Source organism: Rhinoderma darwinii, chromosome 6, assembly GCF_050947455.1.
Source record: "Rhinoderma darwinii isolate aRhiDar2 chromosome 6, aRhiDar2.hap1, whole genome shotgun sequence".
Taxonomy (NCBI): domain Eukaryota; kingdom Metazoa; phylum Chordata; class Amphibia; order Anura; family Rhinodermatidae; genus Rhinoderma; species Rhinoderma darwinii.
In genome coordinates this window covers 51498114-51518473 of record NC_134692.1, presented here as the reverse complement: position 1 = coordinate 51518473, position 20360 = coordinate 51498114, and the positions used below count along the sequence as shown (strand labels likewise).

General features: G+C 32.3%; 1 protein-coding gene across 3 annotated transcripts in view; it reads right to left on the bottom strand.

Moving 5' to 3' along the window:
* The window catches only part of SATB2 (SATB homeobox 2), a 189272-nt gene extending 182227 nt beyond the window's left edge, over positions 1-7045 (bottom strand). For all 3 annotated transcript variants that reach the window (XM_075831206.1, XM_075831208.1, XM_075831207.1), the window contains exons 1-2: positions 6483-7045; positions 5514-5735 (exon numbers count right to left, since the gene is read on the bottom strand). In XM_075831206.1, the coding sequence (XP_075687321.1) occupies positions 5514-5735; positions 6483-6540 (280 nt within the window). In that variant the 5' untranslated portion in view covers positions 6541-7045. The remainder of the gene's footprint in view (positions 1-5513; positions 5736-6482) is intronic.
* Between the last annotated feature and the right edge of the window lie 13315 nt (positions 7046-20360).

The window sequence follows — 20360 nt, the reverse complement described above, 5'->3', positions numbered from 1 at the left end:
TGTATTTTAATGAACTTGAAATCTGTATGAAGCACTGGAAATCTGGCTGAAGGCCCATGCTTAAATCCCAGTGTCATCTCCTTGTGACCTTGGACAAATCATTTCATCAACCGTTGAAAGTGTGTAACATTACAACCCTGATCAGCGAACTGATATCTGAAAATGTATACATTCATACATAAAGATTATGTGTAAACATTACGCTGACGCTCCATGTATTCTGAATATACCTACACTCTCATAGCCAACACATTTGACACTATATAGTATTAAAATGTCAATTATTTTAGTAATATGGAGCCTATTGTTGTATTAAATAATACAGATTAACCGATTGAGTAAAAAAAACTCAGCATTGCTTCAACGTCCATCCTTGACCACCAACTCTACATCCCAGTAAAAGACAGGTCAACCATGTAGAAAGCGCAATTTGGGTGCTGCTAGATTTACTACACTGCCGTGAATTTAACAAAAAATCATTATCACACATCTCAAAGACTTTAACTGCCCCTCTCCTTAGCAGGCCGACAAACCCTTTGTAAATAGCTTCAACACAAATTATTTAGTGTTTACAAGCTAAGCAGTCAACTTTTAATTTAGCAAAAGATTTATTGTTGGCTAACCAGCAGTGTTTTCCTAGACAGACCGTACTTATCCCATAAACACAAGTGGAGAATTTAGGATATACATCAGCTTTGGGTTGGAAGCACAGTGCGTATTCAGTAGGCAGTGAGCCTCCCATAGCCGTCTGTCTCTGTCTGGTGGTTTATAATCATGTCCAGGTTGTGGCTGAACGTTTGTTAAAAAAGAAACTGAACACACCACTAGACCGTTTAGCAATATGGGTTGAAGCCTACCCTAACACATGTATTGGAGCAGTGAGGAACAATATTGTAAGTTAAGTTCTCTTCTGCTCAGGCATGCCAACTTAATACCAAACACTGGCACACGATATCGTCATTTCAGGCATAGTGCACAATCCAATGTGACTACTTGCTGGGAAGCCAATTGCTTTGCGTGAAAACTGATGACTATAAGCCAATACTAATGGTCAACCAGTTATGATGTATTCATATGTAACTGTAAATCAAGCTTAGAAAGAGGAGGACATTCGACGCTCATATCTCTTGGCTGTGCATCATAGTTTCTAATAATTAAACCACAGTATCTAAAGTTACTAAATTTAAAGGAATGAAAAAAAAAATGCTGAATGTGATTATAAGTGTGACAGCGGATATCATCATCATGTCAAATGAAGCTTCTACAGCAGACGTAATCTTTGTTTAATTTTCATAGGCTTTCACAAACTACAGATCCCAGAATTGGGTACATCATGTTTCCAAAATACTAATAACATGCTTAATACTCAATCTCACAATTGATACGAATAACTATTTAATTTTAAGGTTCCATTTGCCACAAATCCCAATACTATACATTTTAATAAATATTTTTGAAAAACATGGTTCATCATCTGTCTCATTAGCCAAATGCCGAAGGCTCCCTAAACCATAGACATAAGAGTATAAAACACAGACAAGTTGTTGCTTTTACCAACTATCATGTAAAGTACATCACAACCCATTCCAAAAGAGCATGAAGCCCACTGATAATCATTAGAAAATTGAAATTTAATGAAAATTCTTTTGGTTACTTCCACTAAAAGCTTTTGATCTGAAATCAAACAAGTAAATCAATTATCAAATAACGGCATTAAATTATCAAAGATGTCCTTCCCTAACTGCTTTAGGATTGAGTATCCTTCACACATAATTAAATATGTATTTTCTGTCCACAAATATATCTTTAAAAAAAAAACTAAACGCCTAATGGAAAATTAACAAAATGTTGAAGTGAACAATTGAATAACTGAAATATTACCTCCTATTATGTACGGTCCTTTCAAAATATTGGATGGTAATTGTACAAGATAAAGGCTGTTTAAACTAAATGACAATTTTCCACCGCGTAATATGGAAATTTGAGCTATATGTGGTGTTTATAAAAAGGGCATGTTAATAATTGAAAGAATTGTGGTAAAGTGACAAAGGGCCTATCCCAGCAGGAGAAGCGTAAGGCCATTCCAAAATGAATGTGCGAACATCTTTGTGGACGGGAACTTTGCATTCATCCCATGGAGTGGGTTTTCAAGGCTACTCTCCTGCTTATCAGGAAGCATTTAAAAGACCATATGATACAAAACTAAATGTATTGTGGCAATTAACGTGTTAAGGATAGACAACTTCGCAACTATGTCTGACGGAACAACAAATACTTCACGGTTATGCAAAACTATGTATGGAGAAAAGGTAACAAAATATGTTTATCCTCATGGAGAGACAGACAAATAGGTGGACGGACAGATTCGTGGGCAAACTATTGTTACATACATATATACACAAATATATATATATATATATATATATATATATATATTATCATAGATACTGTACAGTATATGTTTATATATACAATACATGTGTACAAAGAGTTAGTATATATGTATATATATATATATATATACACTCTCTCTCTACACACACACACACACACACACATATATATATATATATATATATATACATATATAGATATATAGGCTGATTTAATATGAATGAAATGGAGACATATTGACAATTGCTGTAATAACACTTTCATTATTATACCTCCACACTAAGATACATTTTAAATCCTAAAATTCTCTCTACTTAAAAGTCTTACGGGATAAATAAACGCCCTCACCACCACCTCCACCTCACAGACACTTATTTTCAGTGACCCTAAAAACCGGTTTTTGGACAGTCTAACATTTCCTGCATTGACTGTTTACGTGCTGTAGCTGCAAGAAGTACATTGCACAGCAGGATTCCAGTCTTTGCACACAACAGCACAAGCTCAGAAGCACAAAGTGTGGTCTGTCTGCAGAATTGTGACGTTAATTAGAAAACTAAACACTATCGGCCAGACAAATCTATACATGATTTTCAAATGATTAAAGGGCAACGGTCAGACCAAGCACAAGGGGTCATTCGTATTAGCAATGCCACATGGCACAATCCAGGACGTCTGCAAGGCAGGCAATGGACTGAGTCTGAGCAGTATTAACCTAAATATCACGTCTTCTGGCACCAGAGATATTTACACACCTCCTGCTCATTTTCAAGGCGGCATTTGGGGTTCTGTGTGTCAACTGAGCTCTGTTTAAGAGTATTAGTGAAACTGATGACACATTCCCAATAGCACTAACACTATAAGATATTCTCTTTTGTGTGGAATTTATACATAGCTATATAAAGTACATCTTGCAACTCTATACATGTCAGTATATAACATATATAGTTACCTTTATAAAAAAAAAATCCATGTAATATATGTGCATACGCTAGAATACATGGAAAATAATCATTTGAATATACAAGCTAACTGTGTGGTCATATTACTAGTGTAACAATCTCATCTACACTGCTAGTTCATTATTAATATTGTTATTATTATTAATTTTAGATACATTTATTTTTAATGTTGTATTAAATAAATATAGAAATTAGAAGAAGGCAGTAAAATTACTAAAGTGTAGAAAAAGACAAAAGGCCTTGAAGCCTACGGCCTTTACATATAGTTCATTTTATGTACCACATATATCACATTCACCAAGAACTTAGCAGCTACACTATAATACACCTAATATGTTTGTACGCAATGTGAGACATCATCACAAACATCTAAATTACCTATTGCCTACAATACTTTTAAACTCATATGTTATGAAAACTTTATTATTATTTTTAAATACAGTAGCTCTGAATAGATAGATAGATAGATAGATAGATAGATAGATAGATAGATAGATAGATAGATAGATAGATAGATAGATAGATAGATAGATAGATGATAGATAGATAGATAGATAGATAGATAGATAGATAGATAGATAGATAGATAGATAGATAGATAGATAGATAGATAGATAGATAGATAGATAGATAGATAGATAGATAGATAGGAGATAGATAGATATGAGATAGATAGATAGATAGATAGATAGATAGATAGATAGATAGATAGATAGATAGATAGATAGATAGATAGATAGATAGATAGATAGATAGATAGATGATAGATAGATAGATAGATAGATAGATAGATAGATAGATAGATAGATAGATAGATAGATAGATAGATAGATAGATAGATACTGACAATATACCGGAGTCTACAGCGGGAATATAAACTGGCGCCATATCTGGAGAAACTGCCAAACCCCAGAGACAGACAGATCCTGAGCCGCTACAGACTGAGCGCCCACAACCTGCTCATCGAATCCGGGCGCCACAGACAGACCTAAAAGCCCAGGGAGAGCCGACTGTGCCAACAGTGCGACCAGGAGGCCGTGGAGGATGAGGCCCACTTCCTGCTACACTGCTCCAAATACTCAGCAGTAAGGGACACTCACTTCAGGAGACTCTCTGATCTCTTACCGGACTTCAGCTCCATGGAAGAGGAAGAGAAACTCTACATCCTGCTGGGTGAAGAGGAAACAACAGTGGGCACAGCGGCACAATATGTCACTGCATGCCATAAACTGAGAGAGACATGATATGCCATGGACTTGTATAACCCCGACCCTAGATGTGTCCCTATCCCCAAGCCCTCAGTCCCTATCCCTCATTCCCTTACTTCTTACTTGCTTTGGCAATGCTAATATGTATTTGGTCCTGCCAATAAAGCTTCTTTGAATTGAATTGATAGATAGATAGATAGATAGATAGATAGATAGATAGATAGATAGATAGATAGATAGATAGATAGATAGATAGATAGATAGATAGATAGATGTAAACTGATTTGAATATAGATATTTATATCATGTTAATTATTTTAAATGAACCTCATAATGACGCATCTGACAAAATTCTTCAAAACGACTTTACTGACCAAAGTAATAATATTTGTTTAATTCTGGTAGTGGTAGCAATAGCAAAAAGACCAAAAAATCTCAATACAAGATTATAATTTATTGCAAAAGCATGTAATCACCTAAGAGGCATTAACCACACAGTAAACGGTGTCAACTGCTGCCTGAAAACATGAACGGAGAATGATAAACATATGTTGTCTCAACATAAGTGAAAACTAGAATTCCGACCCGAGGGTACCACTGCATTATACACAAGGCTAATCTTTGTAGCAGAATCTTGCATGCAGATTTGGCGGGGAGCACAGGTAAATTGGGTAAGCAGGAAACAAATGACTGCAAACTGTCGAGGAATAACTAGAAACATTTACATCACAGTGACATAGAGCTGCCAACAACTCACAGTGGCACTGTGCCTGCAACATGCCAACCCTTGGGTCACCCCACTCTATATTTACAACAAAGAACAAGCTGAAACTAACTTCCTGTAATGCAACACCAAAGGCAAAAAAGCCATAGTCAACATGAACCTTGACTCTCGATGCCATTGTATTATTACCACTTTGTTGTGTATACATTAAAAGTGCTGCTTCATTACCTCCCACAGATTTGGTGAGCGAGCCGTTTGATCGTCCCCTGGCTCCTAATGGACTCCCGTTCTGCTCCAATCTGGCCACTTTGATTGGAGGAGGACTTTTATCATCTGGACTGTTGCTTCTCCGGTCTGGACTGTCCCTTAAGATGGGACTGTCACATCTCAACTCCATGCTGTTCTGGTTCGGGGACAATGCTCTCCCTGGCAGATCGCAATAATATGGATCTATGTGGAGGGGTTAAGAAAAAAATTAAGCAAATGGAAAGAGCTTAGGTATCATATACTCTAAACTGGATGTAGCAGTAGCACAAAATATTTCAATTATTATTATTTTATATATTTTTTACAGATTCTAATAATAATACTCCCATATTCCATTTCCATTTTAAACACACATCATTAAAAATGTCATATATGTATATATAGTATTTATTTATATACATAGATATTTATATACATAAACACACATGTATATGCTATATACTTTACAGGTATATATAGATATATATATATATATATATATATATATATACTTATTCTGAGTACATATGTGTATATATATATATATATATATATATATATATATATATATATATATATATATGTCGTATATCTTTGACTTACAATCAGTCTTCAGAATCCCTCGGAAGGATTCATTTAAGTTAAACCTGTTCAAGAAGTTTTCATGCAGGTTTCTGTGGCACGCACAAGACAACTCCACTGCTTAAAGTTATAGCAAAGTAGCTGCCATAAACTTTAAGAGCTTCGCAGCAGTAAAGATGTATAATATTTATACATACACACACATGACTTGCTTCATTGCCCTGCAATAACCTTGTGTGTACAAGAAAGGGACTTAACTGTGACAATGCCTATATTTAACTCTAAATTAATTACAAAAAAAGTAATAAATAAATAAAAGCGATTAATTCATCTCAAAGTATTGTATCGGATTGGTAGATTTGTACTTACTGCTCGAAGGCTGTCTGTAGGTTGCCTGGGATGGGCTAAAACTCTGCCCATGGATCATAAGTAATGACTCCAGGTTTATAAGTTTGTCTTCACTTTTTAGTTTTTCTTCTTTTCTTTCCTTTTTTGTTCTCTTCTAGAAAGACCGCTCTATTACTGGTGCTATCCTCTTCCTTATTGTCTTCTGCAATACGATAGGTTGCTGATCAGGGCAGAGAGGTCGTCGGGATCCCCACAATCTTCCTGTTTTGTGCGGAAAGGTAAAGGGGCACCGGTTAAAAAACTCTTCACGCGTTGGACGAGGAGCAATTCAATGTACTAGGATCTGGCAGAATGACACAATTCACTTTGAGAGCCCCCTCAGATGGATGCAAAGGAAAAAAAACTTGATATGACAGACCCAATCTCTCTCTCGTCTGCCAGCAACACAAAGTGACTGGCACAAGACACACAGAGACAGCACTGATTATTAGTTAAGTTCGAGTCAAGTCCTTTTGGGGCTGTCCTTGGTTTCCTTATTTCAGCTTTTTTTTCTGTGTCTGTTTCTTACACACCCCCATCCAGGCTTGATCTCATGCATGCGAGCATGTATGCAGCTATTAAAAAAGAGAGGAATTGAGACAGAGGATCTGATTCAGATATGGGGAGGGGAGGATCAGTACACAGGAAGAAAAAACACACACAGATCTGCAGGAGGAGGGAGAGACACATAGAAAAGGGAAGAACACGAAAGAAACCTGCTCTGGATTTCTGCTGGGGAAGACGTCTTTATTCCACTCCTGTATTTCTTTTATTTATAGGAGCGGGAGATTCTGGAGCATAGTGACTGGATGAGAAGGATAATACAGAGGAAGAATGGATGAGATGAGCACACACTGAATATGCTGATCATGTTGGTTCTCTGTCTACGCTTGATCACTGTATGAAGGTTTGGCATTTATTATGGGTAATAGAGGAGCATATAATCTGTTTCATTAAAATGCTCTGCCCTTCTTATATTGGGCTGGCATGAAAACAGGAAATATGAACAGGCATGGACTGTCTGGTAAAGCGACGCAACAGCCATGGAGCGACATTTTCTTTTTACGTGCACTTTGTGTTTTATATTGCTTACAAAACTATATGTCAGTATTCACTGTCAATGTGTCATGTATAGAAATGTAATACAACTTTTGTGGTAATATGTACTGCATATGTTACTCTGCTGACAGGGATATTAGTTGTCCAGGGACTGAGGGAGATGTTTGATGGTAGTTTCTATTAGAGGTAAGTTGGTGACTTGATCTGTGAATATTACATAGCCCACTATATGCAATTATTAGTCCTTTCTCCCCTTGTAACTAAATTGTAGGTCCCAGAAATATTAAAGGATAGTTTACAGGAGTCCTTATTGTGTCACGTTAAATTTGTTTTTCTTATTTACCAAGTTAATTATATTCTGGGCCTGTCTGTAATATGCTACAGTATATACAGAGAAAATGAGAGCTATAGAAAAGGTAAGAGAGAAATGTACAGGAAATATCCCTGACTGTATTAATTGCTGGCACATTATAAAGTTCAAAATAGGGAACATTACTAGGCAGATAGCAGTAGGTAACGCACGATCAATCACCCACAGTCCACGCACCGTTCCAAAGGCTTGTGTTCTAATGTTGTATGGTGGCGCCAGAGGTCCATTTGTGGTCCAACAGTTACACATTAGAATAGTTTCATTTTTACCCCATTATCGCAAAGTATGACCTGACTTTAAAAAACTGGCTCACTTCAGGACAGAGAAATATATATTAGCACAGACATGCACATATATATATATATATATATATATATATATATATATATATATATATATATATATATAAAAATATATATATATATATATACATATATGTGTGTATGTATATATATATATATATATATATATATACATATATGTGTGTATATATATATATATATATACATATATATGTATATATTCATATATATATATATATATACACACACATATATATATATGCATTTATTTACATAGACAAGTAAAAACTTATAAAACAAGTCACAGTGTAAATGTAATGTATTCACATCTAAAAATAGTACATAATCCCCCTAATATTTATAGCCTTTACTGTGCTCATTGAACGGGCACATATAATCTATTAGTGAATTAGTAATCTATTGATGCACTAAAAACCAACAAAACATGTACAACATGTGCATAAAACATGTAAATTGCTTACCTTATTGTTTAAGATGGGTCCCACTTAAATAAAGTACATGAAATGCAAGTTCCTCTAGAAATACACACCCCGACTAAGAGGGATTGGTACTAATATTGGACTTCCTGGCTTCCAACAAATATAAATAATTGTCAGAGTCTTAGAATGAATTGATGGTATCTGATTGGCCGCAATTATTGTATGTTGTGATTGGGTGGACTGGTAATGATAGGTAGATAGATAGATAGATAGATAGATAGATAGATAGATAGATAGATAGATAGATAGATAGATAGATAGATAGATAGATAGATAGATAGATAGATAGATAGATAGATAGATAGATAGATAGATAGATAATTGATAGATGATTTAAAAGATAGATAAAACATAGATTTTAATGAAATTAATAGATAAATATTAGATAGATATAAGATAGAAAATACAAGAACAATAATTTGATAAAGCAGTACATAAGTGATGTATTAGTGTAAGATTCCAAATAACATACATTTTCCTTTTGTAAAACTTTATATCAGATGAAAGCACATGCTATATGTGTGTATTTGTAAATAACATACCTGTGGAATATGTAAAAGAGTAAATCATGTAAATTTCTCCGCCGGTGTTAAAATCAGGAAATCTTGGAGTTTGTGCTTGTTATGTTACAGGTTCCCTCCTACCTTTTTTCAACAGGGTCTCATAAAACTTTCGGAGCGATCTCTCACTAACCAGATGTTGGCAGTTTTTATAAACACATCATAAAGAATAGACTTAGATTGTTAATTTGTTAATATTTTATCAAGTGTAAATATTTTATAACGTTTTTAGGGAAACTATTGATACTAAATTATTAAGGTAGACGGAGGGATGTCTGAATTATGCATACAATTAAGCACTAGTTATTATAAATTGTGGGATTTACGGGGAGATCTCAAGGTGTGACTTGTCCTGCAGATCATTTCTGTATATTAATGTTTCTTCTTTTTAATTCTTGAAGTTTTTGCTGCTAATGTCTTTTGTTTCTTTGTGAAATTAATAAAACTTTTAAATGGATCGAATTTTGTGTCTGATTTTGTTTTGTAATTGCATAGATTTAAATGATATTTTTTGCTAATAATTTTACAAAAAACAGTAATAGAACACGATTGTTATGTGTAGTAATTCTATCAACAATTTTCAAATGATAGACAAAAAATATATATATTTACATTGTTTTTATTTCTTACAATATATACTTATAAGAGTTTAATCTTAGGTTTTTTTTTTTAATTCTCTACATCTGAATGGAGGATAAATTGAGCCCACAAGAGTATATGGCAGGATTCTGTTGCTTGTAAGTACTATTTCAATGTTTGTAGACAGCAATAAAATGTTTGTTACAAAACAAATACCTGTCTGCAGGTTATTGCTAGTTAAAGAATAATCTTCAAGAACTTTTTCCTTTATGTGGATTCAAATTATCCTTCAACCTACCCTTGTATTTTCTACGGTTTTGATGCAATAATCCAGAGGGCGAATAAATATATATATATATATATATATATATATATATATATATATATATATATATATATATATATATATATATATATATATATATATACATATATATAAATTTATATATAGATATATATATCTCTATCTATCTATCTATCTATCTATCTATCTATCTATCTATCTATCTATCATCTATCTATCTATCTATCTATCTATCTATCTATCTATCTATCTATCTATCTATCTATCTATCTATCTATCTATCTATCATCTATCTATCTGTCTATCTATCTATCTATCTATCTATCTATCTATCTATCTATCTATCTATCTATCTATCTATCTATCTATCGATTTATAGATACATATATCTGTAGCTATATATCTAGATATAGATATATGTATCTGTAAATATATATATATATATATATATATATATATATATATATATATATATATATATATATATATGTTCATTATCATTTAATTTTAATATTGCTCTCTGATGATTGGGGCAATGCATTGTACATACCTGACATACTTAATTGCTCATACCGGAGCTGTTCATACTTTTTTTTAAAATGAAATTTGATGATAAATGGGATTTTCCTTACTGAACAGATTGGAGGTTTTTTTTTTCTGCCCTCCTACTTATAATCCCAGGAGAATTTGGTTTGACAACATAAAAATACGTGGATTACTTCTGGCATACATCATTCTTTATTTATGAAAGAAAGATTAATAGACTATGAACATGTGCTGATATAAAAAAAAATTCAGTGCGTTTTCGCTATATGCCCAAATGTATATATAGGAACATGAGAACAGTGAATAGAACTTTTTTGAAATGTAGTATTACTCGGAAATTACTTTTGAAGCCGGAACATTGTTAACTCTGTATTTTCACAAGTACAAGTAGACGTTAATGTGGGTGCAAAGCACTAGACAAGACTACAAACAATCCACATTTATGTCCAGGTATACACTCCATGCCGAAACTAGAGTTGTCTAAACTTGTTTCACCTTAAATGCTGCCACCTTCTGGGCTTCTGATGACATTGTAATGCACACTTCCTCTTCAAATCATATTTTCCTTGGTATATAAACTTTCATAAAATGTTTAATATTCTTCTGAAGTACAGAAGATTGTTGTCCTTTTTATTTACAATTTTTAACAATGAATATCAATATGTGGAAAAACACGCGAATACTTCAGTAGGATCAATGCCCAGTAATCACTAGTGGGTTTAATAAATAAAACATGGAGGTCACAATTATTTTGAAAATAGAGTATTAGATATAAATATAAAACTATTATAATAATATTATTGATACCTTTAAGTAATTATTACCCACACACTGCAACCACATCATGTAGAGTATGTATGTGTATATATATATATATATATATATATATATATATATACGTATCTACTGTATATAATAGTTTGCTTGTGATTTTCAATACAAATGTGACAATGACATAACGATTGATAGAATGCAGTCAGTTATATGTGATTGATCATGCCTTGTTAGTGCCTAAATTTGTCCTACGAAGACTGAACATTGAACATAATAATCTCTGTGTACTGCTGCAGATAATGTTGGTGCTAAGCAAGCAACAACAAATAAAATAAAATAAAATACAATAAAGAAATATATTATTAAATAATTTGTATTAATAATTTAAATATATAAATGTGTTCCTCTTCTACATATATTTTAATTAATGCTGAAATGTCAAGGGAGGGACATGGCAGAAGAGTGTTAGTTGAGTTTGAGACTCCATGAACAGCAACGTATAATGTATGTATCACTGGAACTGCTAAGAGAATGAAGAACAAGGAACACATTCTGTACTCTCCATTGAGACGAAAGGAAGAAGATCCATCCCTTAAACAAGTATCTTCCCACTTCTTAATGCTCAGCATTAATTGTAAGTTTTAAGCAAGCTTGTAATAAATGAATAGTTAATATTGGTATCACTTATTTTCTCAATTATTTGTAATATCAATTTGTGCTCTCTGGGATTTCGCAACTCACAGTTATTTGATGGGAAGTTTAAGTATGTCTCTTCCCCCTAAGACAAAGTCAATAAATACTTCACAAGTTTAAACTAATCTCTCTTTTGTCCTATGGTTTCCCTTGGTCATTGTTGTAGAGATTGCTATAGATTTCCTAAGAGTGGAGTCTGACCTTACAAGCTTTTATTTACCGTGCTATAAATCAGATGTTCAAAATAAACTTATTTCACCTAACTAACATCACCTACTTGAATATTCTCAGACAGAACTGTAAATGAATGGGGTATTTTCTGGTTAAAAAATTGGCGTTAAGAGAAAATTATTAACATAGGTAGAAGTATTATTACTTGTATTGGTTTGAATTTTTTTTTTAGCTTTTACCTATAGCATATGGTTATGTACTTATTTATTTACAAACAAATCTGCAACTTTTTCAAAGAGAAACTAATATAACCATAACGATGATAATATTAATAACTAAATAAATACATTTTTCCTCATATATAAGGTAAAATAAACTGCCCCTAAATATATCAAATGAATGTGCACATTAATAGATACTTATGTATTTTTAGGATAGGTGCGTGTGTGCGTGTATTTTTTCTGCAACAAAATATAAAAATAATAAATAATAATAAACAAAAATATATGTTCAAAATTCACACGATATAATGTAATTTTTGAATTCATAAAAAGCGCAACTATAATAGTAACTTGTAGATTAGATTATGTTTGTATACCAATATTATAAAAACAAAAAAACAAAAATTATTAGAATAACAATATAGGGTTCATTATTAATTCGATTTCTACAGAAAATAACTAGATGTTATATTAAATTAACCATTAATAAAATGTAATCGAACATAAATATACAATATATATAGAAAATACAATTTGTGTTAAATTTTAGTAACATTTTGAACTTTTTTTGAAACTTACTGATATAAACATTTTGAAACATAAATAGAATATAAAAAAATTATGAAATATCTCAATAAAAACGATTAAAATATTATATGTTAATTGTATTTATTATATTTAGCATTACATTAATACAACAAACTACACCTGTTAGAAGATATTTAGATAACAATTTAGTTAATGGGTTATTTTCTGGCTATAAAAATGATTCCTGTATTTCAGATTAAAGGAGTGTTAATAAAATAACTGGACGTATTTGTATAATTTGTTTTAGCTTTATTAATCACAGAAACCTATGAAAGTATTCTATATTTACATACATTTCTGAACGTTTGTATATGATGATATAAAGTATTATAATAATGCAATATTATTATATTATTATTAGTACTATAATTACTATTTAGTGCAATATTGTATCTTTTAAAATTATTAAACTTTTTGCAATTATAACATTTTAAGTAATTGTATTAACAAAAATATAAATAATAATATATAATATTTCAAATATAATAACAATACAGAAAGCATGTTCACTTGCATAAACATGAACTTTGAAAATGGCTTTCTTTTTAAATCAGCACATTGGAAATATGTTTAGAATATTAATTCAAAGTTAAAGATAGCAAAGTGGCAAAGAAAATTAAAGAAGGAAATATTTGGGCAGTGATTCCTGTTTATATTTTATATATATTGAGCACAGTTACAGTTATTATACTATTATTATATATACAATATTTAATATCATTTAAATAAGAAAATAATAAATCTTAAATGAACTCCATAAATCTAAAAATTAGATGATACTACAATGAAATTAAGAATGAAGAAAATTCTATATATATATATATATATATATATATATATATATATATATATATATATATATATATATATATATATATATATGTATATATATATATATATATATATATGTATATATATATATATATATATATATGTATATATATATATATATATATATATATATACATACATACATGTATATATATATATATTTATCATTTCTTTCAATAGATGGCTTTGGCAATATTTTTTCTGTTTTTTAAGTGTCTCTATTTAAGTATGTAATAACATATAGAAATGTATAAGCTAAACAGACAAATTGATAAATTAGACTAAACCAAGAATCTCAGAATGACTTAGGGGTGAGAGTTTTATATATGATTGTAAATCAAATATATTCATGTAGACCTCATTTGCTTACTAATATATGTAAGTCTGTTTTTGCACCCTTCTCTGTTGAGAAATTTCATATCGAGCGCCAAAGAGGCGTTCCTAAAGTGATGACTCCATATAGTAATTCCTTTCGTTTTCCTTGAACTTTACTAAACACAGTGAACATGCCTGATGTTTCTGACCCTCCCTTCTGTCAATTAACCAGTCATGTTACTCCCTTCCTACAACCTATTAATTAATATTTTTCATTAATATGCTCATTTCAGTGGTGAGTCAGTTTACAATACATCTACTTACCCTTCTCTAAGAAACATTGTCCTTCTCTGTTACTGCCCTCAGCCTGCACAGAAATCAACAGTGAAGTGTGCTGCTGTAGTCAGTAAGAGAATCAAAGTGGATGATCAAGCCCACCCATCAAGCTGGTAGACAACCCCCCCCCCCCCCTTCCTTATCTGCTGGACTTTTCTGTATCACTTTTATATCAGTGCACATAAAAGTAATTTGTTTAACTCTTTCATTGCCTCCCTACTTGCCGGCAGGAGGTAATATTAGTGTTCTGCTCAACGATCTACCTACATTAGAAATGTAGAGTAGTATCATATCACAATTTTTATTATGTACCTGCCATATTTCATTCCTTATAAAGCTGTTGCAACAAGGTTTTTTTTTTAATGTAAAATATATTGCTCTCATTTAGGATTTCTGAGAAATCAGTGTTTTAGAGGATAATATTATTTCTGCAGCAATCAAATAAAAATTTTTGAACAAAGCTTAAAATTGCAATCTTTTATAGTTGCATGTCCTATTCATTAATTTTTACATGGTATTTATTATATTATTGGATTCAATGTTTTTTTTGCAAGTGCCATGTAAAAAATGTTTTACAATTTTTATTCATGTTATTTTTATTTGAATCGGTCAATAAATCTAAGATGGACTATACAATATTAAATTAGCTGTCATTTTTAGAAGTAATAATTGTAAAAATGAAGAACATCACAATATTTCTAAATTTTATTTCGGATTTCTTCTGGCTATTCAAAATTACTTTGGTGCTATTTTAAATAACTGTTAATGAAGTACCCCAAATTAAAAACAGCCAATTAATTTAATGTAAAGATCTTACTAAAAATTGCTATATTCAGGTATAAAACTTAGTTTGGATATAACTAATACTATAGCGATTATCTTTAGTATTGTCAGCATGAACACACACACACACACACACACACACACACAATACATATCTTTCTATCGATCTATCTACATACACATATATGTATATATACTCTGCAATAAATAAACATTATTATTATGGAAATGTATTCTTTTTTTTAATAAACTTGGGAATCTACAGATTCTGCAGTGAATTTGCTAATTCCACACATAGCTTCTCAGCTAGTTACTAGCTACAGAGAAAAGATCATGAAAAATGCTAGATCTTCCCTGCTGATAAAGTGCAACAATGATGACCTGGATCTTAAACAGATATGCCTATTTTAGAAGTAGTCTTCCTGGAGACTGCAAAAAATATCATGCGCCACATTCTACCAAGTTCTGTAGCTGATGTTAGCACTCTTTACCCAATACAACACTGTTCTAAAATTATAGATCAGATCAATTCTTAGTCCTACACAATATCTTTATTAATTATGTGTCGATAAAACGCTGCATATGTTATCGTAAACAGAACTCAAATACATGTTGCACTTTTGCACACTATAAGTATATGTCCAAGTATACATGTCTGTACTACAATCCCATGCAGCAATAATTGAATGACTAAAAAGCATAATAAAAAAATGAGCAAACGGGGTAATAAAGTAAAGTGCACAAATTCTGTCTGTCCATCCGTCTGTCCATCTATCTATCTATCTATCTATCTATCTATCTATCTATCTATCTATCTATCTATCTATCTATCTCTCATATCTATCTATCTATCTATCTATCTATCTATCTATCTATCTATCTATCTATCTATCTATCTATCTATCTATCTATCTATCTATCTATCTATCTATCTATCTATCTATCTATCTATCTATCTATCTCTCATATCTATCTATCTATCTATCTATCTATCTATCTATCTATCTATCTGTCTGTCTGTCTGTCTGTCCGTCCGTCCGTCTGTCTATCTATCTATCTATCTATCTATCCATCTATCTTCTATCTATCTACTGTATTTATATATCTATTTATCTACAAATCTATCTATCTATCTATCTATCTATCTATCTATCTATCTATCTATCTATCTATCTATCTATCTATTTGTCTGTCTGTCTATCTATTGTGTGTGTCTGTGTGCAGATGTGCATGCATGCGTGCTGCCTGAGAAAAAGATACATAGGCCTGTTTTATATAGGCATGTAAATTGCAGTATTATTGGTCATTATATGATTTAAATACATGTTTCAGTGCTATCAATGTTTTAAATTATCAAAAAATAAATCTAAAACCCCAAAATGATTTGTCCACTGTGATATTTTGAAGTTACCAAACAATTATACATTGCAACATTTCTTACCTTAATGTGCACATCAATCGAGATGTGAAGAAAAAGTATTTTGACAGTATATTTAATTCACTGCTGATGAAGGGCCTCCGTTTCAAATAAAAAAATGGCACACTATATTTATTGAGAGAGATAGAAATAGACAGACAGATAAATAAATACTCCTGGATATCAAGGTAAAATACCAATACTGGTGAACTTTAATCCATAAGCAACGCAACTGCATTTTTCAAGCATTGTTTTTTTGCATTGCATTTAATAGGATATAGCCTTTATCCTTAGACTTGCACCCACCTTTTCTCTTCTTGGTGCTGCTCTGGAATTTATTTTGTTTTTAGATAGATAGATAGATAGATAGATAGATAGATAGATAGATAGATAGATAGATAGATAGATAGATAGATAGATAGATAGATAGATAGATAGATAGATAGATATTGATATGTGAATGTATATATACATTTACTGTATGTCTAGTGTTGAGAGCAAGTCTTTATAGCAAAATCAACATAGAGGATGTCAAACAGGCAAAGAAATGATTGACACTCCCAATTCACTAGCAGTCTCATGATTCCATAACCTTGAACAGAAGGCAAGGTCACATAATTATCACAAGTTTAAAATGGATGTTTTACTGTATAACATAATCCTAAAATGCACATTGTGACAATGCAGCAATGAACATGTAAAGCTTTGCACTAACAAGTTTTTCCTTCAACTACAGCACTCATGAAGAATAATTACTCATAGTTTCCTCTACATCACAAATCGTTTCAACTGATGTTGTCCAGTCAGAGGTAATACCCCTGTCTCTATTCATAACTCCCTAGGTAAGGGCAGTCAAATGGTACAATTCATTTAAATATGGTCTATAATTGCTGCTACTCTAAACATCTGAACAGGACGGATTTCACCCATTAATTTATATTCTGTCATTCACAAATACAATGAAATGTGTGTTTTGAAGTCATCAAAAATCTAATGGTAGATACGTAGTATGAAAAAACCCCACAACACTGGTAATCTTCCTGGTGAGATGGAGGTTCATTTACAGGTATTATAGTGCAGTGCTCTCCAATCTATGCCTTTTCAGCTGTTTTGAAACTACAACTCCCACCATGCCCTGACAGATTGGAAATCACTGGTGTATTGAGTGGAAGGAATGATTGTAACCCTTTCCCACATATGATGTCATACATATCAAATCTATATTCTGGTTAGATTTTTCATCCATCGTGGATTATATCCTCAGTAGGGCTCCATGCACACAACCGTAGAATTCATCCGTAATTACGGCCCATAATTACGGTCCCATTCACTTCTATTGACCACGGACACCTTCCCATATATTTATGGGAAGGTGTCCATGCTGTAGAAAGGCTTTGCAAAACATAGGACTATTTTTTGCTTTTTACTGACCGTGCTCCCATACTTTATAAGGGAGAATGGCCTGCAAATGATGGTGGCTGTCCGTGGCTGTCAACAAACGGCAGAGCCTATAATCTTGGACCGTGATTACGGGCACGGTCGTGTGCAGGGGGCCTAAGTGTTTGATCTTGACAATGAAAATATTGGAAACCAAAATAATACCCCTATGTAGAGATGATCTATTTTTATAAAGAACTGAAGAGCAAAGTTTTCATCAAATGGATACATTACTCTGTAAATCTTAGTATTATAAAACTTTTCATGTATTTTCATAATCATTTTTTCAGAATTGTTTTTGTTACTATTATTATCTTCCATTAAAATTGCCAATAGTTTCTGATCCGACAGCAATAGACTCAACTAGTGTGGGGGCTGATGGGTATGAAGCTGGAAGCTGGTTGCTAAGTGGGATATTATCTAGATATTATCTAGATATTATCTAAAAATATCTTTAGAATTAACTTATAATGACAGATTACATTGCTCTGATTTTTCCCTAGCTATTCAAAGTTGTAGTTTTTTTTACTTTCTTTCATTCAAATATTCAATTCACTGCCCCAGCACTGTATCTAAATACCCTGGGCAAGACAGAGTGGCTTGTTGGAACAAGAGCGATGTAATCTGTCATTATAAGTTAATTCTAAAGATATTTCTTGATACATTTTTTTTATTAGTGGATAAATAAAACTTGGTCTGATATGTGTGAGTGTATGCGTGTATGTGGGAGTGTGTTTATGCAGGTATATGCCCATATATTAATAGCATTGGAACTCTGCCATTTCTTCCTATGTAAAGGACTCAATCAGTAATGTTTGCATTACATGTAAATACCATTTTAAAGCAAATGACTGGCGACCCAGATGTAAGTGATTTCCAGATAGGTTTTAGGGGGTGACTTTGACAGTCCTCATGAAAGAATAATGTATTTTTATAAATTGATTTTGACCTCCTGTGTGGTTTCAGTTGATTGTGTCCAGATAAGAATGTCTTAACGGAATGGCTGCAGTTGGAGCTGGTTGTTTACAGCTGCTTGAATTAAACCATTTATTCGCCATGAACTCTCGGGTCCTAATCAATGGACCTCACTGCACAAAGTCAAACAGAATCAGACATTCCATGATTTTTATTACAATCACACACAATCATTTAAATACCTAACAAATGTAATGAGACCTGAAAGTAGCTGCCTCTAAACCTTGACAACTGAGTCATTAAGCTGGGACAGGTAATTATTATCCTTGTCTAGTAGATGAACTTTGCTTTACAGTTACCTAAAGACAAATATGACTAGCTGAAATAGAGATTTTACTGAAGATGCTTTAAAAGCGTGCAGTAAAATCTATATGACTTACCCATCATCAATATTCTACAGATATGTATTATATACATTTCACCTACTCAGGTTCTACAAATTGTGCTCAATTAGATAAACAGAATTATTTACAGTACATTTCTCAGGGAGGGGAAATAGGAGTAGACACTGTGACGCATACACCTGAAGCTGATATTGTACTGGGTCAAGGAGTAGGCACAAGAAAGACAGATGTCTTTGTTGGAAGCTATTCGAGGACACAGGTGCAACAAGTGGCACAATTACTTTTTTTTTTTATTGCTGGATGGCTCTTGTTGTGGAACAATATTTTTTGTTATTTTCATAAGATGAGAAATGGATACCACATAACCTTATAATGTGATAACTGGCTGAAGTGGATGAATTGAAATGGATTGGAAGGGTTCCCTTTAAGAGCACAAATTTTTGCTAGAAGGATCCCCTGATGATAGACTGATCATAGATTATCCAACTGCCGGGATCCCAATGATCAGCTAAAATTTGTGATGGATTTAGCAATTTAGCAGTAAAGCGTTCAATTGCCTGTAGCGCTACCACAGGGAAAATAAAGCACTACAGAATGGTATAAACGTTAGACTTAAAGCGTACCTAAATTTTAGGGTGACTTTTCTGAATAAGCGGTCATAAGTGTGTACATGAGGAATAACAGTATTTCTGACCATTATATAACTTGTATTCTGCATTATTTAGCATTTTTTTCCCCTCTGCAGGCTCTATCTC